We start from the raw sequence: 20,806 nt of genomic DNA, 5'->3' as shown, positions 1-20,806 counted from the left end.
TATTCTTCGCTCTTTGTTGGGACGATAATTATTTGTGGCACTTACACAAAGGTGCTACACTACTCTGTGTGTCTTGCAGGTCATCACGACCCATCCAACTTAGTGACGAGCCAGATGTCCTTCGATGGCGGTGGACTGCTTTTAGTATCTACACCGCTAGATCTTGCTACCTTGCACTCTTTCACAGCTCAATCACGGACTCCTTTACGAATCAAGGTATTCACCTGGCTCGTGCTACAGAATCGTTGCTGGATGGTGGATTGTCTTGCTCGATGTGGCCTTCCCCATGAGGAGCGGTGTGTGTGCTATGTGATCAGATTCTCGAAGACATGCGACACCTTCTCGTTGGTTGCCCCTTCTCCTGTCAGGTGTGGCATGAGGTGCTCTCATGGTGCCGATCCACGACCACTCTTTCGTGGCCGGTAATGACGTTCTACGACTGATGGTCATCTACCCGCTAGCATGTCCCCACCATGCACCGCCGAGGACTATCCTTCCTCATAATGCTCACGGCCCGGGCCATTTGGAGGCATCACAAGGGATGCATCTTCGATGACCAGCAATCATCAGTCTCTTGGCTCGATCAAGGATGAGGCGCGGTTATGGCCAAAGCCGGCACCACGTCAATGACTAACCTACTTCTCGAGATGTAGCCTCTTTTTTGTTGCCAGTGCTAAGCAACCCCTTTTTCTTCTGCTCAGATGATCTAACACATGCCATGTCACGTACACGCTGCAAGATGCACCAACCCATGCAACTCTGTTCGCTCTCCTTCTATTAATGAAAAAATATGCAAGCTATGCGTATTCGTGAAAAAATGCAAATGACAGCAGCAACCAAGGCCGGGAACCACATGGCAGGGCACCTCTGGCGGCTGTTCGAGAGGAGGACGCCGGGACGAGGTCGGGCCAGATAGGCAGCGGCGCCAAGTGAGAGCTCCGCAAGGGGTGGGGTGGAATGGGGCGGCTGCGCATGAGAGCACCTGCCGCTGCCAACCACCGCAAGGGACTTTGCCCCAGGGTTGCCGCCACCCGTGTCGCCCTCGAGGTGACGCGGGGCTAGGTTCCGGGGTTGTTTTTGGGACTTTTGTGAGCTCGAGGGACAAAACATATTTTTTTTCTTAAAGAAAAATTACCGAGGAGTCGGAGGGGGGAAAGTGATAGCCGCCACGCGACGGTGGCGCTGCCCAACGCTAAGAACATCTCTAATAGACGCGCTAGATATGACGCGTGCGGAAAAAAAGTGCCTTTAGCGTGCGCGGGCCGGTTTGGTGCGCTTCAGCAGGCCGGGAAAAATTCGGCGCGGAAAAAAAATTGCACGCACGCGAAAAAGCGGCAACGTGTGCAGCAGTTTTGGCGTGCGGCGTCGGGCGCACTCTATAAAACCCGCGTGTGCGAGTCCGCCAACCGCCACCTCTCTCTCCCTTCTTCTCCTCGCTTCTGGTGCCCCGCCGCCGCCGCGACCTTGTTCCTAGCCTCCAGCGCTTTCTCCCCGCCGTCGACATGCCGCCGCGCGCCCGCCCCTCCCACGTGTATTACGTGAAGATCTGCTCCATTAATACACGTCTCGGTTGGGTATCATTAACACTTCGATCATGAACCAATGCCTTATGATTAAATGGTGGTGGAAAATTATGAGTGGTGGGGTCCAGTCCTTTTGGTTCTCTATTCTTAAGGCTAAATACTTTCCTCTCTCTAGTCCGATGTTTGCCACTGCACGTGGTGGTTCTCAATTTTGGAAGGCCTTGATGAAAGTGAGGCCCTTTTTCCAGGCCCACGTTAAGTTTGTTGTAGGGGATGGCTCCTCAATTAGATTTAGGCTTGATTGGTGGTGTGGAGATTCACCTCTCTCCGTGACCTTCCCGCCCTTATTCTCATACTGTCCTGATCTGGAGGTTTCTATTGCGAAGGTGGCAGCGAATGGGTGGGATCTAGCCTTTCGTCGTTCCCTTTCGCCTGAAGAGTTCGAAGATTGGCAACGTCTTACTGCCTTCTTCCCCACGCTCTCGACGGATATGGATTTGATGATTTGGCCGCACACTGCCTCTGGCCGCTTCTCCGTTAAATCTCTTTATTCTAAGCTTATTGGTGGCACCCCTACTAACAAATTCTCTCAGATCTGGAAGGCTAGGATCCCCCCTAAAGTGAAAATTTTCTTATGGCAAACCTTCAGGGGCTGGCTGCCTTCGACGGACCAAATTCGTAAGAGAAATGGTCCGGGGTCTCAGTTCTGTGCCTTGTGTGGTGACATAGAGGATACGACTCATATCTTCTTCCATTGTGTCCTGGCCAAGCTTATTTGGAGCTGCGTCAGAGATTGGCTTCATGTTGCCTGGGATCCTGTTTCTTTCTTAGAGCTCCGTACCCGTGTTAGTAATTTGTCGGGCGTTACCAGACGCATCTTTTGGGTGGGCCTGGGGGCATTCTGTTGGTCTCTCTGGACGATTAGGAACAAATTTACTATTGAGCATGTGTTTCCGGCTAAACCTGTTGATTGCTTATTTAAATCGTATGCTCTCTTGCAGCAGTGGAAATCATTGACTAAGGTGGACGACTAAGATGCGCTGTCTGAGCTAATCTCCAAAATTCAGGCTTCGGCGTCTAATCGTTGCATACAAGAGCAGGATGCTTAGCTGGTGTGTGCCTAATTTGGCTAGTCTTTTGAACAGTAAACTTTCCGACCTGCGTGCCTTGTACTGGCTAAGGAGCCATGTACCCTTTTTAACTCTCTTGCGTGTGACCTTGGATGAGATCTTGCCGATTGTGGTGTCCTGAACATCTGTGCTTTTGCTACCTGCCTTATAGCTTTATTTATATGACTCTTATAACTACCAAACGTTCGGATTTTAATAATAGGCACGAATGATCCTTACTTCACTTTAATTATATACATTCATGCATTAGAATGACTAATTTTCCTTTCACGTGCACTCCTCTATCTAATTACATACATATATGCACTAGAAGACGAAAAGCTGATGTCATCCCAAATTCTTTCTTTTTTCAAACTTCAAAATGTTTTGTAGCTCAAACCGTCACTCTGTTTGAAAAACCGTCTTCACAAAAAAAAAATCGTCTCGACGAGATCTTTGAAACTAGATCCCATGTTGGTATGTTTTAATAAAAAAAATTCAGACCAAAAGTTACCACAGTTGGACTATGTAAGTTATCACGTATGTCATACATAAGTTACCGTGTCATTTACACAAAAGTTTCCGGGGTATGTTTTCAATAAACTTTTATCCCAGGGTTAAAAAGTGATTATGATGTTTTCAGTGAGTTATCAGCTTTGTTGTGTATATTACCATGTTACACAAAAGTTATCGGGATATGTTTTTCAACAGTTTTCATTTCATCGGTCAAAAAATCACCGCGATATTTGTATATGAGTTATCAGCTCTCATGTGCGTGTATTATCATGTTGTTTACACATGAGTTATTGGGAGGTATTTTTTATCAAATTTTTTCCTTGGTTAAAAAGTTACCATGTCTAGATTAGGTAAGTTATCAGCTCTGTTGTATGTATATTACCATGTTATTTACACACAAGTTATCAGGGCATGTTTTCAACAAACTTTTATCCCGGGGTCAAAAGTTATCGTGGATGTAGTGAGTTATCAACTTTACTGTGTCTACAATACCGTGCTATTTGCACACAAAGTACCCCCCCCCCCCCTGCGGTTCACCTAAATATCGGGGATCCAGTGGTTCTACCATGATATTCACAGTTATCATGGTGTTTGTACGTAAGTTATCAGGACCAAGAGCTTATATTATCATGTTATTTGCCCTAAAAAGTTATGAGTATGTTTTCAACAATTTTTTTTCACGGGTCAAAATTATCATGGTGTTTGCACCTAAGTTATTAGGTCTGGGATCATATATTACCATGTATTTATACAAATGTTACCGAAGTATGTTTCCAAACAATTTTTTTACATGGGTTAAAGTTATTGTGGTGTTTGTATCTAAGTTATCATTTTCGGGAGCATATATTATCATGTTATTTACATGAAAAAAAATATCAATGGTATGTCTTAAAATAAACATGGGTCAAAGTTATCGTGTTGTTTGTACCTAAGTTATCAAGACTGAGAGCCTATATTATCATGATATTTACACAAAAAGTTATCAGAGTATGTTTTCAACAACAAAAAAATCACGGATCAAAGTTATCGTAGTGTTTGTACTTAAGTTATCATGTCCAGGAGTCTACATTACCATGTTATTTACGTTGTACTCCCTCCGTTCCATAATGTAAGATGTTTCTTGACACTATCGGAATTCGAATTCTACATGAAGAAAAAAAATCATTTCTCTAGAATTACTCATCAACAGGTACAAACATAATGCATCAATCCTTCCAAAAATTAGCACGTCCATATGGGTCTACCCCTCTCTTTTCCCCGCTCACAAATAGAGTATAAAATTGAACTAACCTAAATTAGATACACCAAAACAAGCATAGCCCTGGCGGTAGCGCACCAGCAGGTCGTGGGTTCAATTCCCTAGTGAGCTCTTTTTTCCTTCATAGCTACAGCATCGTTCGGATAGGCCACGTTCACAAATGAATTTCTTGTACGCGCGGATGCTTCGGCAGGCGCAGGACCTCCGCTGCAGCTAATCACCGAGGCGCATAAGAAAAGCTATTTGGACGCTGCAAAAATAATTTAGCGCGGCGGGCGTTGCGCGTCTTGTTGGAGTCTTGGAGATGCTCTAATGGCGCCCGGTGCCGCTCGGCGGGAATTCGTCGAGAAGGCAGAAGGCCGGCGGCCGCGGAATGTGGCCACCGTCGTGTGTACGGTAGTGGGCGAAATGGAGGGGAAGGGATCGATTGTTAGACGAGGGCCGAGGAGCCGGAGGAGGCGACCCCGGGATGGATGGGACCAACGCTTCTCGCGGTCACATCGGGCGGAGGTTGGTCGCGCTCGGCGCAGGCCATGGTCGGATACGCGGAGGAGCTAAGCCTGCCACAGGCAGCTCGCCGTGGAAGGGCAGATGCGGATCTGGCCTCTGCCATCCACCATTTTGTGAGCTAGTACTACGCCAGACAGGCTCAAGTAAACATCCACCTCCATGCTAAGGTAATTTCGTTCACCAGCATCTATGAATTCTCTACTCGAATCAAGTTCCGTTATTTTTGCCCCTAATTGCGGCTTGTATACACATCGATGAGTGTGATATAGCTGATAGTAATATCATTTACTGAGATAGTCATCTGACTGTTCTAGTTGATGAATAGATTAAGCATCACATGTTGTGAGAGGACATTTACTGGTCTATATCCAAAGCAAACTAAATTGGTACACTCCTGAATTGTGGGAGTTTTCTTGTGATATTGCCAAAGGATGACCGGCTTCTTCATCACGCGTCTAAAAAAAAATCTATAGCTTAATTGCTACTCCCTCCGTCCCATAATGTAAGACGTTTTTTTATATAGATAGGAAAATGTCGACAAACCCCACACGGCCACACATGGGAACCCTGCCCTGCTTTGGGCTGCGAGTGCCCCGCATGATGCACAAGATCTCTCTTAATATTATCTTTGCTACTATTTTATTGGGTCGTTAGGTGGATTACAATACAAAAATTGAGCAGTACCAGTAAAGCCCTGTGCAGTGCTGAGTGATTAAAGAGTTCTTTGCAGCCAGTTGAGATATAAAGTGATGTAGTGCTTCATTTGGAGATGAGAGAACTGCATTTGCTTGTGGAGATTAGCTAGCAACATGGAGAGAGTAGCAAGTAGGCAAATGCCCTTCCCAGCTGTGGTTGCCGCGGTGCTGCTGGAGCTACTAAGTGCAGTGGTGACAGCAGCAGGATGCAGTACAAGTTGTGGTAACATCAGCATCCCCTATCCATTCGGCATCGAGCCTGATTGCTACCATGAGGGCTTTAATCTCACCTGTGACTACTTGTACCGCCCTCCCAAACTTTTCCTTGGCGATGGCACTGTCGAAGTGCTCGAGATCTCCATCCCCAACGGCACGGTTCGCATCAACAGCACCAATATCATGCCAATGAGTCATGATATTGACGGTGCATCCAGGCCCAACACAAGCAGGTACCACACATGGGGTGGCCTCAGAGAGAGAGGACCGTTCTTTGTTGCGCCGGATAGGAACAAGTTCCTTGTGTTGTCGTGCAACAACATCCAAGTCATCCTCATGGGAGAGGACAACTCCACCATCAATGCCTGCGCCACTTACTGCCCATCCTTGGGGAACTCAGACGCACAGCCTCAGCTTATCCGGTATCTACTTCTGCATGGTGAATGCTCGGGCCTTGGCTGCTGTAATGGAGGCATCCCAAAAGGTTACACTTCCTACCACATCCAGCTCCAGCCTTCCAATGACTCGAGCTCCGATGCTAAATCGTCAGTATATATAGCCGAGGAGGGGTCCTATAACATCTCAAAACTCATGTCTGAACCTCGCGGTGTGGCACTTCCTGCCTTGCTAGACTGGGTGATCAGCAATTCATCATGCCAAAAGCAAAACTCTGTTGCTCCTGGATGCCGCAGCAGCAACAGCTTTTGTCAAAACTACACAAGCTATGTCTACAATGGCTACCAGTGCCGCTGCTCTGCCGGTTATCGTGGAAACCCTTACATCCTGGACGGATGCCAAGGTACAAGTTAAATAAATTTAGCTTTATTCCCTTGTCATACAAGTTAAGATATAAATTAGGGGGACTACAACTTAAACTCAGTAGCTATGCACGTGTGTTGTATATTTGAATATTTTACTGGTGTAGTTGGTTTTACAGTTTCTACAATAGCAAATACAGTCCCACTGGTGAGTAATTATTTTGACTTCCTTTCCATCATAATAGTTTATTTATCTTTTGTTCTGTTTTGTGATTTCACTAGATATTGATGAATGTGTTCATAAGGAAGCCCACTCATGCCATGGAATTTGCGAAAATACGCCTGGAACGTTTTACTGCCGCTGCCCTGATGGGACATATGGGAACCCCTCTATAGAAGGGGGGTGTATCAAGATCACAAATTACTCTGCAGGTGACAACCGCTATATAGCATTGATTACCTGTACTATGATTTTGTATAATCTTGTATTTGTATGCACAATCATATTGCTAGTAACATTCTGTTGGTACAGATTGGTAACCGTTCACTGATTAATCAATGTCAATTAATAAGTATGATCCATTCCAAATATATTATCTAACTACATCGCTGGAATGTTACCTCAAACCATTTTTGTCAAGATGGCAGATGCGGACACATGTGTGAGAAGAAAAAGTTATATTCCCTTATTTTTTTTCTTACATTCTACTACTGTTGTTTCTGTTGCAATCTTACATCCACCCCAACTATCTTTAAGATGTTCAATCTTGATGTTCATAGTTGGCAAGACTGAAACCTATCATGGCTATTCACTAATGACTAATGAACTAGTCATTTGGCAATGGCAACCCACTTCCACTCTGCTATTTATTTTGATATTGCCCCCTACAATTTTTGGAAGTTTGGAGCTTATGAAATCTCATCATACACTGCAGAGAAAATAGAAAATTGATAAATTGTATAGCTGTTTGTACCATCAAGTTACGTAATGTTATTTTCATACTTTTCAGGTTTAATCATAGGCATAGTAATCAGCGGTGTCTCAATTTTGCTTCTGGCACTTAGTGCTCCATTTGTTACACGTATGGTGAAGCTAAGGAAGGTGAAGAAAATGAGAGAAAAGTTATTCAACCAAAATCATGGGTTGCTATTGCAGCAGTTAATATCACAAAAGGCAGATATTGGTGAAAGGATGATGTTTACCTTGGGGGATATAGAGAAGGCCACAAACAATTTTGACAAGTCTCGTGAGGTTGGTGGCGGCGGACATGGTGTCGTGTATAAAGGAATTCTAGACCTACATGTTGTTGCCATCAAGAAATCAAAGATTGTAGTACAAAGGGAAATCGATGAATTCATCAATGAGGTTGCTATTCTTTCTCAAATCAACCATAGAAATGTGGTGAAGCTCCTGGGATGCTGCCTTGAGACAGAAGTGCCTCTATTGGTTTATGAGTTCATTTCAAATGGAACCCTATACCACCATCTTCATGTTGAAGGACCAAAATCACTATCATGGGATGATCGTTTAAGGATTGCACTTGAGATTGCTAGAGCTCTAGCCTATCTGCACTCGGCTACTTCAATGCCCATATTTCATAGAGATATCAAGTCCTCCAACATACTTCTGGATGAGAGCTTAATAGCAAAGGTGTCAGATTTTGGAGCCTCAAGGTACATCCCAATTGATCAAACGGCAGTGATGACAGCTGTTCAAGGAACACTTGGTTATTTAGACCCCATGTACTATTACACAGGTCGACTAACAGACAAGAGCGATGTTTTCAGTTTCGGCGTTCTCCTTATAGAATTGCTAACCAGGAAGAAACCGTATGTGTACAGATCAGATAATGATGCCGGCCTTGTAGCACATTTTGTCTCATCACTCAAAAAAGGCGACCTTGCTGACATAGTAGACCCGCAAGTCATGGAAGAAGAAGACGATGGAGAGCTCCAAGAAGCAGCCATGCTAGCGGCGATGTGCACGAGATTGGAAGGAGAGAGCCGACCAACAATGAAGGAAGTGGAGATGGCCCTTGAAAATTTGCGAGCCAGGAAGAAGCCTGCTCCATGTAATTCAGCAGCAATGAGATACGACGGCGATCAGATTGTTGTGCAGTATAATTCAATTGAAGATTTACTCGCCAAGAAGGATATGCCCGTTGAAGGGGGTGCTGAGGAATCGAGCAGACAATACACTATGGAAGAGGAAATCATGCTGTCAGCAAGGTACCCCAGATGATATCTTTTGGGCCTGAACAAAGGAGAAGGCTCTGTTTGTATGACAATGAGCAGATGTTCTTCATATTGACACGCTTCGAGGCATGCTCGAGAGAAAAATGTGCAAATATTCCTGCATTATTGTGCTGAAGTCACGAATTTGATAGTTTTTCTGTACCGACAGTTTTGCGTGCATGAATTCCATTAGACCTGTGTTTTTGTTTATGTCAGTTAAATCGGGTCTCACTATCCAGTTTGTGCCAATGAAAGCGTAGAGTTTGCGTTCGTTTTCGCTGCGGGATGGCGCTATCGTGGGTAAAATGCAAGCGCGGTCCTAATTCTTTTCCAAAAGTGTCGATTGGGTCCTAATTCTTTCAAAATGCACATTTGGATCCTAATTCTTTCTAAGTTGTTCATCCGAGGTCCTAATTTCGTCTGACCGCCGCTGACCAGCTCGCGTGGCGCTTTGACCGCCGCCACGTCGACTCGAGGGCCCACGCGGGAGATTTCCCGCGGTTGGAGGTTGGGAATTTAAGCAGTTTGGCCCCTGGAGTTTATGCTTTCATCATTCCCCAGTCCCTAGGTCTTCTGCTCGCTCTCTCCCTCTCTCTGGCGCCGCGCCGTCGCCGCCATGTCTGCCGCCGCTAGCTCGTCTGCCGTGAAGCACCGCGGGAAGAAGGCTGCCCAAGCGCCTCCTCCACCTCCGGCATTAGCCCTTTTCTCGCCGCCCATCTCATCGCCGGCCCAAGCGGGTATGCTGCCGTTGGTACCATGCCCTAGCTGCCGCATTCGATCTACAATTCGTCTTGTATCAAAATCAGAGGCAAATCCTGGCAGGATTTTCTACAAGTGCCCCAACCACCATGTAAGATCTTCTACAAGTGCCCAATCGATTTGATTTTTCTGTGTTTCTTTTTGGCTGATTTTTTTTAGTCAATTTCTGTCAGATTCCATCAAATCCTTGCCAACATTATTATTGGGAAGATGGACCAGACAACTATTTTGATTTTTTGGTGAGAAGTGGATACGTCAGTCCTGGATTGAGCAGTTTTGATTCGGCTGGTGTCATTGCAAGTGAAGAAACAGAGGTGCAAGTGAAGAAGCAGAGCACTGTTGAGACTGTGGTGTATGCAGAAGCAATGCAGAAGATGAATGAGCTCATTTTTCTCTGTAGGAGTATTCTCAGTGCACTTGTTGTACTGATTGTAGTAGTGGTGTATGTAGGATTTAAGAAGTGATGTGGTAGTATGATGTATCCAGTGTTCAATGCTTGTTGGTGTATCCAGATGTTGATCATGTACTGTTGCAATGAAATTGAACTAAAATTTGACAGCATTTTGGTTGTTTTTCTGTACTTTGGCAGCAATTTTTTTACTAGCATTGACAGCACAAATAAACAGTAATATACAAGGCCTTTCTTTTACTAGTAATTGAACTTAAAAGGAGTATGAAAGATAGATAGATGGATTCAGCATTACAAGCTCTGAATCTTGTAGCTCGTGCAGTTCATCTGTATCATAATCACTGTCCTGCTCCCATTCAGATTTCTTCTTTTTCTTCTTCTCAAATTTTTCATCAACCCATTCTTCATACAGATCATCATCATCTTTGTCTACTTCATTGTCAGAGTCAACCCAGTCTGAATCCCATTCACTGTCATCACTGTCACTGTCATTTTCATTGGGGATTTCTTCTTCTACCACAATTTTCCTCCTGCTTCTTCTAAGCTCATGTCCAACATTTTGTCCCACTGCCGGAACACTGGTACTCCCTTCATTGCTGCTGCCTGCATTAAATTGGTTCAGTCTGCCTTTATGAGCTTTCACCTTAAACCTGGGACTTCCTCTTATTCCACTGCTAAACCCAGGAGATTTAGGGCTTAGTACAGGAGGTAGCTCAGGTGTACCACTAACATGAATATCATCAATTACATTGTCAAAGGCCATGTCTTTGTGATCAACAAACAACTGAAAGTACTGGAATTTTGGAACAACTGCTGTCATATGCAAAGTGTCAGTGTCACAGTCCACAATCCGTAGTCCATCGCCTAAATTCTTTCCAGGCAGTAACCAGTAAATAACATGCTTAGATTGGTCACTATATCCCAGATGCTGCATAAAATCAGTGAGCCAGAGAGGAGACCATGTATCTACTTCGCAACCATCGAACAGAGCAACTTTCTCATCGACATACGTCTTCGATCGACCAAATCCGTAGAAAAATCCAGCATAGTTGATTTCTACGGTAAAAACCTCCTCTTGTGGTCCTAGGTATCGAGGGATTCGGTCAAATACTACCATCGATTCGAGCTAAATAGGTATCCGCAGAAAAAGAGGATCGAGGGTTAGGGTTACGGGCACCACACTGACCGTATCGTGGAGGAGGATCTCCAGGTCCCCGATGCACATGCGCCATCCTAGCGGCGCCGCCGTCGGACAAGTGCGTGCGATGGCCGCCTGCCTCTTCTCACCGGACCACCACCGTCGATCTCCCCTGTTTCGCCAGAGCAGAGAGAGGTGGGGAAGAGGAGAGGAAAAGGACTACGGCTGCGGAGAGATTAGGGTTGGGGGGCTCTTTTGAAAAAAACGCACGGCTAGTCGTTATCCCGCGTGGGCCCTCGAGTCGACGTGGCGGCGGTCAAAGCGCCACGCGAGCTGGTCAGCGGTGGTCAGACGAAATTAGGACCTCGGGTGAACAACTAGAAAGAATAGGATCCAGATGTGCATTTTGAAAGAATTAGGACCTAATCGACACTTTTGAAAAAGAATTAGGACCGTGCTTGCATTTTACTCCGCTATCGTGGATCGCCGTCATCAGCGTAGCATCGTCGTGCGCACACACGCACGTGCGCTGCACGTGAGTAAATCACGGTCGAACGAGCCATCTCGAGCGGCGCCGGCCCCAAATCGGCGCTCGGCGGAGAGACCTACCGGGAGGAGGAGCGGCGTGCGGCGTGCGGCGATGCTGGCCAGAACTATGGCTCCCATGGCCTCGTGGCGGGCTCCGCGGCCCGGCGCAGGAAGGCATACTGCGGCCGCTTCCTGGCTGGTGCGGACGCGGCGGCGCTTAGCTCTGCCGGGCGAGCCGGTCGGCGGAGAGGGCAGGCCGGCGGCACCGACGTCGTCTACATCCCATCGACGAAGGTTCCGTTTAATCTACTTGCTTGCTTGCCTGCCCACTTTCTTCGATTTGCATTCACGCTTCTAGAGATTTATTTTTAATTTTATTTTATTTTGATTGGAGCTGAGACACATGTGAACAGGGAAGCTCCATGGCATCTTCCAAGCAAAGAACAAAAAGTCACAGCTCCTGCTCGTGGTCCACTTGGCCACAAGACCAAACCTACCCACCATCCAAGCCCAAATGCTAGCCAAATCAGTGCAATAAGTAGTAAAATGTTCTACGACCACGGAGCGAGGGCAAATCCTGCAACAGCTAGTCACCTAATTTAGCCTTTCCCATCAGTAGTGTCGTAATCATGGGGCCATCTTTGAGTGCAAGTCATGTGCAACGTGCTATTATAATCACTCAACCTGGGTGTTAGGCTGTTTGCTAGTAAGTAGATGCTCCATGGGAATATGTCCAACGCTGACCATTTTTCAAAGAAAGCACTAGCCGCCTAGCTAGTTGGTGGCCCAAACGAATCAAGTCATCGTGCACGCGCCTTGAATTCCTCGGACTGCGCATGCGGTGGGTGTAGACTGCAGACAGAGTACCAGAGGGTATATTGGTTAAGTGGTGCTTGATTGGCTTGGAGGATGGGGACGAGAAGAACAGTCCACGAACATCACCACCTTTTTGTGGAGATTGAGATAGCCGCAGCTGCATCTATGGAGAGGTTAGTGCACACCGTGGCTGTAGTTGCAGCGTTGCTGCTGCTGCTGCTGCAGCCGTTGGACGCAGCAGCAGCAGCTACCTGCAGCACCCGCTGTGGCGGCATCGGTATCTCCTACCCCTTTGGGATCGAGGCCGGCTGCTACCGCGACGGCTTCAACCTCACCTGCGACCACTCGTACCGGCCGCCCAAGCTGTTCCTCGGCGACGGCACCGTGGAGGTGCTCGAGATCTCCATTCCTGGCGGCACGGTGCGCGTCAACAGCAGTAGCATCGCGCTGTCACCAGCAGCAGGGGCACCAGGCAAGAAGGCCAACAGCACGGCAAGGTACCACACGTGGAGTGGGCTCAGAAGGGGCGGCCCGTTCTTCGTCTCGCCGGAGAAGAACAAGTTCCTGGTGCTGTCTTGCAGCAACGTCCAGGTCCTCCTCCTCGCGGAGGACAACAGCACCGTCAACGCCTGTGCCACTTACTGCCCACCGGCCCCAGGAAAGGGCCAGCCTTTTCAGTTCCCCTTGAGCAAGGATTGCTCCGGCATTGGCTGCTGCAGTGCTGCCATCCCCAAAGGCTACACCTCTTACAGCATCCAGGTCCAGCCCCCTGGCAATGTTTCTGAATTCGATGCAGACTCTTCAGTCTACATAGCCGAGGAAGGTTCCTATAATGTCACACACCTGATATTCGAAACTGTAAAGACTCTTCCAGTCTTGCTGGACTGGGTGATCAGCAACTCAACATGTGGTAAGGAACTGCCTGCTTCTGGGTGCCGCAGCACCAGCAGCTCCTGTCAGAACTACACAAGCTTTGCTTACAAAGGGTACCGCTGTCGCTGCTCTGCTGGCTACGAAGGCAACCCTTATGTTGTGGATGGATGCCAAGGTATACAAGTTGATTTAACCTGATTTTATTTCCTTGGCTTACAAAGTTTTAATGCAAATTAGGCTGATCTGAGGACAGCTTAGTGCCTATAATTAGGTATAATTTGTAGTCTATCAGTTTTGTTTACGGTGCTCCGTTGTTGTTTGATTAGACATTGATGAGTGTGCGCACTGGGAACTCCACTCATGCTACGGAACCTGCATAAATATGCCTGGAACGTTTCGCTGCCAATGCCCTGATGAGACTAACGGGAACCCCTTCATAAAAGGGGGGTGCATCAAGAACAAGAAATCTTCTCAAGGTAACAATCACTACACATCAGTAATTATGTATTCATCTGATTGCAGCTCCATATGTGAGTTAAATTAGGTAGTAACCCTTCATTTGTCTGATGAGATTCAGTAACCCGAAAGCTTCACATTTTTACTTGTCTACAACTTGTTAATGAGATTGGAAAGCTGGAATTTCAAAGAACTGGTTTATACATGAGAATGCTTACATAACCCGTTATATTACTTGCTGAATACGTTCCGTTATTATTATTTCTGTTACTTGCATGCATAAAAAGTACTCCCTCTGTAAACTAATATAAGAGCGTTTGGATCACTACTTTAGTGATCTAAACGCTCTTATATTAGTTTACGGAAGGAGTACTCCCTTGTTCCAAAAAATCTCATTCTTAATCATCTGTGTGAGTTCAAATAGATAGTTTCCAGTAATCATTTTGTCATTGCAGCCTCTATTCACTAGTGATTATTTTAAGAGAAATTATAGTCCTCTGCAGGGAGGGAAGTTTTATGATAACTTAGCTTCAGTAGAGCACTTTTAGGCAGAAATTTTCAGTAGAGTTTGATAAGTTGCTTTTCTGTAAAGAAAACTAGCTTGGTTAGCAATCGCTTATGTGCTTTAATAAAGATAATATAGCATCATAGTGACAAGAGCTTAGTTAGCTAGCCAAATAAAATTGCTAAAGCTCTATGGTCCCAAACATATAAAGATAGCAAAAGTAGGTAATTTGCGTAGAACAATGGTACTCCGCTTAAATCTATTTACTAAATCTAATTGCATACCGCAAACCTTTAGTTGGCGGTAGAAATTATTCTTTGGTGCTAAATCTTGTGACGCAGGAATTGGTAAAAACATAAATTTACTGCAAACTGTTTCCTTTTAGTGAGATATGGGGTACGGATGCAATATGTGATTCTATTTCTCAAAATAATGCAGGTTTAAGCATAGGCCTAGTAGCCAGTGGTGGGTCAATTCTTGTGCTTCTGGCTTTTGGTGCTCCCTTTGTGACACGTAAGATCAAGCAACAGAAGGCCCAAAAAAGAAAAGACAAGTTTTTCAAGCAAAATCATGGGTTGCTATTTCAGCAGTTAGTATCGCAAAGAGCGGATATGGGTGAACGGATGATCATCACCCTAGCAGAGCTAGAGAAGGCCACAAACAATTTTGACAAAACTCGTGAGGTTGGCGGTGGAGGACATGGCATTGTGTATAAAGGCATTCTGGATCTACAAGTTGTAGCCATCAAGAAATCAAAGATTATTGTACAGAGAGAAATCAATGACTTTATTAATGAGGTTGCAATTCTTTCCCAAATCAACCATCGAAATGTCGTGAAGTTAATTGGATGTTGTCTCGAGGCAGAAGTCCCGTTGTTGGTTTACGAGTTCATTTCAAATGGAACTCTTGAGCATCATCTGCATGTAGAAGGACCGGTATCACTATCGTGGGACGACCGACTGAGGATTGCACTTGAGATCTCTACAGCTCTGGCCTATCTACATTCAGCTGCTTCAATGCCAGTGTATCATAGAGATATTAAGTCTGCCAACATACTTCTTGATGAAAGCTTAACAGCCAAGGTATCGGACTTTGGGGCTTCAAAGTTTGTTCCTATTGATCAAACGGGGGTGACTACTGCGGTTCAAGGAACAATTGGCTACTTGGATCCCATGTACTATTACACTGGCCGTCTAACAGACAAGAGCGATGTCTTCAGCTTTGGCGTCCTTCTCGTGGAACTGCTTACCAGGAAGAGACCACTCGCCTATCATTCTGTGGATGGCGATGGTCTTGTTCTGCATTTTGCCTCACTGGTTACGGGAGGCGTGCTGGCTGACTTGCTGGATCCTCAGGTCATGGAAGAGGAAGACGGGGAGGTCCAGGAGGTAGCTGCGCTCGCGGCAAAGTGCGTGAGGTTGAATGGAGAGGACCGGCCGGCGATGAGAGAGGTGGAGATGACGCTCGAAAACCTGCGGATCAAGAGGAAGCAAGCTGCGCGTGATGCGAAATCTAGGAGCTATGATGATGATGGCCAACTCTCTACCGACGACACGGCAAGTGAAGGGGACACCGAGCAGCCAAGTGGGGAGTACACCGTGGAAGAGCAAATCCTGTTGTCGGAGAGGTATCCTCGATGATGATCTGTTTTGGCCTGAAGAACAACTCTACTGCATGGTTCCTTGTAATACATGTCAAGTCAAAGGACGTCTTCGGATGATTTTGCTGAGGAGGAAACCTAGTTCCTATTCAGTTGTAAATCTTTCTGGAAACAATTTGGTAGCGATATTTCCTTGATTCAGATGATTTTGTACATTTTTTCATGTGAACGTTAAGGATGGTTCGGCGGACAGGGCGATTCGGCTCCAGAGCTCATCTGCTCCCTTGCTTGAACAGTAAATTCAAAAAAAAAAAAACTAGAAAAATTCAAAAAAATCTTTTTTTTGCATGGAAGATGTTCAAGTGCCAATTTGGTGGTATTTGGACATCTGCAAAACAAAAACAAAATTGGGGTATGTGAGAAAGTTTATTGTTCATGCACTATTTGGACCGATTTTTTTCCCATGAGCTCCTCATATGTCTGCACATGACGAAGTTTTGCCTGGGCATCATGCATTTGAGTATCTTGGTTGACAAAAAAAATCAGAATTTTAAAATCATTTTAGTATTTTTTTTCTTTGTTTTACTGTGCACCCAGAGCAGATGAGCCTAGGCTCAAAAATACTCCCTCCGTTCCTAAATATTTGTCTTTTTATAGGTTTCAAATGGTGACTACATACAGAGCAAAATGAATGAATCTACACTCTAAAATATGTCTATATACATCCGTATGTGATGACCATTTGAAATCTCTAGAAAGACAAATATTTAAGAACAGAAGGAGTATATATTAGTGCTTTGGCGCCAAACAATGCTTGTTTTTTATGCATGTTGATTGGATTTGGACGTGACAGTTGGTGGGCACCCTTAGTGCATCGACAGCCGGGCTCCCCAAACCCTTGTATACGACTAGACGAACGACGCAGTCATCGACCGGTCAAAAAAAATTCAACCCGGTCGGGCGCCTCAAACTAGTCCTATACGTCCAGGCTGTTCGGCGCCCTCACATCCATCCCAAATCTAGGGTGGATATGGGAGGCCTGGACGCCTCCGCCACGTCAGCCCGGCCACCATGGCCTGCACCACCCCACTCCGTCCCTAGTAAAATCCTCACTCGAAGCTAACCCTAGCTCCACTTCACTCGCGCTTCGCTCTCCGTTGCCTCCCCTCCACTACCTGTTTGTTTCCCTCCCCCTCTACATAGTCATGTCAAGCAATGATAGCGGCGGAGGTGATAGGTCCGACCACGTGGACGACTAGGACACCTTTGTCCACGAGGATGAGCTGGCTCTCAACATCACGCTACAACACTCGCGGGTCGACACGGTCAGTAGCTCAGACTCTACTCCGCAAACTATCGCCCGTTGTCACAGCACAAACACTGACGAGGCTTGTCCCGCACCTCACACAGCTCCGCGCGGTTGGCCTGCCGCCCTCCCCCCTCTGGCGGTGCTCCTCACGGGCATTGGTGGGTGCTCGTTGCCGCACCGACACCGCATACACGAATGTCGGAATCAGAGGCGCGCGCCGCTCGCCGCGGGCTTGGGAGAGGGCGGCAGCATCGAAGGCGGCCATACATTCCTCCTGCCGCCGAAGCGAACTGCCGGTTTTGCCCAATGAGGAGAAGCTCCTCGCGGCTTTCTACCGCCGGTCACTGACAACTACAGAGACAAATGCCAGTCGGCTCCGTCGAAAGAATGCCAAGGCCCTCTAGCTCAGTATCCAGCAATCTGAGAAGGAGGTGGCTGCTACTCCCACATGAGTCGTTGGGATTCCCCCAAGAGGAAGGGTGAAGCAGCAAGTAGCAAGTTTTTCCTTGGTTAAGAACCAAAGTTTATCGAACCAGTAGGATATTCTAAAGTACACACGTCAACAACACCTACACAGAAAACATAAACAAAACTTGTCCCCAACACGGCAAGAGAGTTGTCAAGCCATTGTCTTGCTATTACAAGGTAAAACTCAAGTGATAGAGATGGATAATGATAAAGTGGAACGGCAAATAAAAGGAACAATTTTTGTAGAAGAATTAAGCAATGGAGAATAGATCCGGAGGCTATAGGTTCACTAGTGACATCTCTCAACAAGTAGCATGGTAAACAAATTACGGTTGGGAAATTAAGGAGATTGCAATATTTATGACTATAGGGTATGTGGATAACCAGACTATTCACTGAAACTAAGGAGTGTAGCTAGAAACAAATCGACGCCACAAAGGAAAACAGCACTGGAACTGAATGGTGACATCTTTAGACATAGGGTATGTGGATAACTGGACTATTCACTGAAACTTTGTTCAGGCACACCGGAACACATTATCATCAAAGCCAAGCCATACAATGAGTTGAACACAGTGCAAGGTAGACATTACGCTTCTGGGACCAGATTATCAGAAATGTTATTCCAGGCACAGATTATCATCAAAGCCAAGCCATACAATGAGTTAAACACAGTGCAAGGTACACATTATGTTTCTGGGACCAGATTATTAGACATGTTATTTCACTCAATCAGACAAACGGTGTGTGTTAACTACGTGTCGTGGCGAAAACTGGCACTTGGTGGGGACACTATAAACTTCATTAGTTTTCAGGAGATCTCAGGACAGAGATCACGAATTAGGTATACGCATTGGGGTTTGTCTGACTTCTGATAAGTGGGACACCATCGTCTCGCCAAACAATTCGATCCTCACACAAGGCAGCAACTGCCTCAACGTAAACTTGGTGCTCCTGTAACGTTGGGTTAATAAATCAGCAAGAAGAATATCTAAAGTCAATTGTACCGCTAAGAAATCTCAAACGCACATAAGATGCTACCTCGTGAAGAACCCTTGCAGCCAATTGCTCTGGAGTATCATTGGCTAACACAGGCACAACTCTTTGGGCTAAGGTCTTCCCTGTGTCAAACTGCTCATCCACAAAGTGCACAGTTGGTCCTGAGTATCTGCATGGTTGGAAAACGTCATCAAATAAAACAGGGTGACTTTTTCCAAAAGAGAAACAGGTAATACCATATGGAAAACAAGAAATCAGTAGTTCAGCAACCAATGCCATCATCCCACAAATCGACTTTATCAGTTATCACAAGACAATGAGCAATAATGCTTGCACAAATTTTTCTTTCGAGCCGATGCCAAGTACTTATTGGAGGAAAATGCAAGATGTTGAAAGGTGCTAGACAAAATGTAAAGTACCTGGCTCCAGATGCAATGACTGCTTTATGCACTTTTAAACCATAATAACCCTTGCCTCCAAATGCCGGGAGCAGTGAAGGATGTATATTCAGCATGGATCTGGGAAATGCCTTAACAAGCTCACCAGGTATGAGCTTCAAGTAACCAGCAAGTAGAATGAAGTCTACCTTCAGATCCCTGTTTCACAATGGAGATAGCCATGGGCTAAGACATCCTGTGTGTGTCATGAAATACAATCTGAAACACTTGAAAGGGAAAACTGAGGCACATGGGTACACTTGGAGGCACAAATATATAAAAACTTGTATGCAGTGGATTTCGGTCAGAGCCATCACACTGAAGCAAAATTTGTGAACACAAGTTCATGCAACTAGAGTCTAGAAGACAGTAACATATCGCATCTGTAAGTTTCTATGTGATTTATCAACATATGATCACTGGCAGCCTCAGAACACGATAGACATGCGAGGTACAGAAAGCCGTCCTCGGTCAGAAGTTACAAATGTATGCATTTCACAAAGGAGTTGTACCGAGCCAATCTGACTAGGAGTGAAGCATGAAGAAGCCAAATGGCAGTCTTTTTCTTGCAGAATGAGAAGTATAATGAACTGCAGTACGAAGTTGAAAAATCACAGCCCTGAGATGAGATCAAACAGAACCAACCTCAGAACATTCAGAAGTTCATCTGTGGAGACCCCCTCCGGTGCCGATTTCGACTTCGTAAACACGACCACGGGAATGCCATTGCACATTGCGTACTCGGCGCCACCGCAGCCTGCGACATTCCGCCACATCAGAACCACCAATCCACCTCACAGTCCAAGAAAGAGCTGCAGGAAGCAAGCAATCATGGTCACCTGGCTTATCGGTGACGAGCGCAACCACATCCCCGTTCACCTTCCCACCCAGGGCGGCCTCGTGGATCGACCGGAAGTTGGAGCCCCCACCGGACACGAACACCGCGAGCCTCTTCCTCCTCACCCCGGAGTCCCCGGCGCCGCTATCTATCACCGCCGACGCCGACGCCGATGCCGCCGTGTATACGCGAGCGTTCGGACGGAGCAGCAACCGCCCGCAAGCGACGGCGCAGCGCTGCTGCCTCTTGGCCGCTAAGCCCAGGCGAGCGCCTCTCCTATGCTGGTTCGGGACGGGGTAAAGCGAGCAGCGCAGCCCGCAGCCGGAGGAAGCGACGGCGGCCGCCTCCATCGGGGGAGATTCCGCTGCCTCGGCAGAGAAGGTGGGTATCCGGAGGACGGAACGAGATTAGCGAGAAGGCTAAGGTGTGCTTAGGTATGAAGGTGGAGGTGAAGAACCCTAGCACCGGCGGCCGCCGTCGAGGGGCTCCTGCTGCGCGCCGCGCGGCGGCTGGTCGGGTGGACTCTCAAAAGGCCGACGGATGAAGGGAAATGCTTTTGGGCCGGGTACACTGAGCCTAGCATAATTTTTACTGCCATGCGCGGAGGATTCCAGCCCACAATATAAGACCAACTCCAACGCCCCAAATGGACGTCTGTTTTATCCCAATTTTGTCCATTTAAATAGGACAATGGGACTACGTCCGACCATTTTTCTAGATACGCTGGCCGTGCGCTCAACGCGCAGACACATCTCGTCCGGTCGCCTAAAATTTTTTACAAATGAAAATTTGTCACCATGACCAGTAGTTCATGCCTAGCAGCTATAATTCATGCCAGCAACGAAAGCCAA

At 46.4% G+C, this 20,806-nt stretch overlaps 3 protein-coding genes across 3 annotated transcripts; 2 read left to right on the top strand and 1 right to left on the bottom strand.

Annotated features, from left to right (window-relative positions):
• Positions 1-4,531: 4,531 nt before the first annotated feature.
• On the top strand, positions 4,532-8,988 carry LOC119332712 (wall-associated receptor kinase 3-like). Its single transcript, XM_037605867.1, has 3 exons — positions 4,532-6,626; positions 6,868-7,017; positions 7,596-8,988. Exons 1-3 carry the CDS (start codon positions 5,726-5,728, stop codon positions 8,825-8,827), a joined length of 2,283 nt encoding a protein of 760 aa, XP_037461764.1. The 5' UTR covers positions 4,532-5,725; the 3' UTR covers positions 8,828-8,988.
• A 2,651-nt stretch (positions 8,989-11,639) lies between these two features.
• LOC119329857 (wall-associated receptor kinase 2-like) lies at positions 11,640-16,154 on the top strand. Its single transcript, XM_037602952.1, has 4 exons — positions 11,640-11,948; positions 12,068-13,518; positions 13,670-13,819; positions 14,743-16,154. The coding sequence occupies exons 2-4, from the start codon at positions 12,564-12,566 to the stop codon at positions 15,942-15,944; spliced, it is 2,307 nt and encodes a 768-aa protein (XP_037458849.1). The 5' UTR covers positions 11,640-11,948; positions 12,068-12,563; the 3' UTR covers positions 15,945-16,154.
• Positions 16,155-18,243: 2,089 nt separating this feature from the next.
• LOC119331431 (phosphoribosylglycinamide formyltransferase, chloroplastic-like) lies at positions 18,244-20,503 on the bottom strand. The gene is made up of 5 exons (XM_037604585.1): positions 19,957-20,503; positions 19,763-19,874; positions 19,100-19,276; positions 18,723-18,849; positions 18,244-18,635 (listed from the first exon to the last, which is right to left on the bottom strand). Exons 1-5 carry the CDS (start codon positions 20,303-20,305, stop codon positions 18,522-18,524), a joined length of 879 nt encoding a protein of 292 aa, XP_037460482.1. The 5' UTR covers positions 20,306-20,503; the 3' UTR covers positions 18,244-18,521.
• Positions 20,504-20,806: the final 303 nt, after the last annotated feature.

Source organism: Triticum dicoccoides, chromosome 7A (assembly GCF_002162155.2).
Source record: "Triticum dicoccoides isolate Atlit2015 ecotype Zavitan chromosome 7A, WEW_v2.0, whole genome shotgun sequence".
Classification (NCBI taxonomy): Eukaryota; Viridiplantae; Streptophyta; class Magnoliopsida; order Poales; family Poaceae; genus Triticum; species Triticum dicoccoides.
The sequence above is the reverse complement of the archived record's forward strand: the minus strand, read 5'-3'. Positions and strand labels throughout refer to the sequence as shown.

What these genes read in the sequence shown, in the direction of transcription:
- LOC119332712 (XM_037605867.1), top strand. Translation starts at nt 5,726, where the DNA reads ATGGAGAGAGTAGCAAGTAGGCAAATGCCCTTCCCAGCTGTGGTTGCC. An exon ending in CATCCTGGACGGATGCCAAG is followed by an intron (nt 6,627 to 6,867) that starts GTACAAGTTAAA and finishes TGATTTCACTAG; the next exon opens with ATATTGATGAATGTGTTCAT. An exon ending in GATCACAAATTACTCTGCAG is followed by an intron (nt 7,018 to 7,595) that starts GTGACAACCGCT and finishes CATACTTTTCAG; the next exon opens with GTTTAATCATAGGCATAGTA.
- LOC119329857 (XM_037602952.1), top strand. Translation starts at nt 12,564, where the DNA reads ATGGGGACGAGAAGAACAGTCCACGAACATCACCACCTTTTTGTGGAG. An exon ending in TGTTGTGGATGGATGCCAAG is followed by an intron (nt 13,519 to 13,669) that starts GTATACAAGTTG and finishes TTGTTTGATTAG; the next exon opens with ACATTGATGAGTGTGCGCAC. An exon ending in GAACAAGAAATCTTCTCAAG is followed by an intron (nt 13,820 to 14,742) that starts GTAACAATCACT and finishes AAAATAATGCAG; the next exon opens with GTTTAAGCATAGGCCTAGTA.
- LOC119331431 (XM_037604585.1), bottom strand. Translation starts at nt 20,305, where the DNA reads ATGGAGGCGGCCGCCGTCGCTTCCTCCGGCTGCGGGCTGCGCTGCTCG. An exon ending in GCTCGTCACCGATAAGCCAG is followed by an intron (nt 19,875 to 19,956) that starts GTGACCATGATT and finishes GGAATGTCGCAG; the next exon opens with GCTGCGGTGGCGCCGAGTAC. An exon ending in CTGCAAGGGTTCTTCACGAG is followed by an intron (nt 18,636 to 18,722) that starts GTAGCATCTTAT and finishes CCAACGTTACAG; the next exon opens with GAGCACCAAGTTTACGTTGA.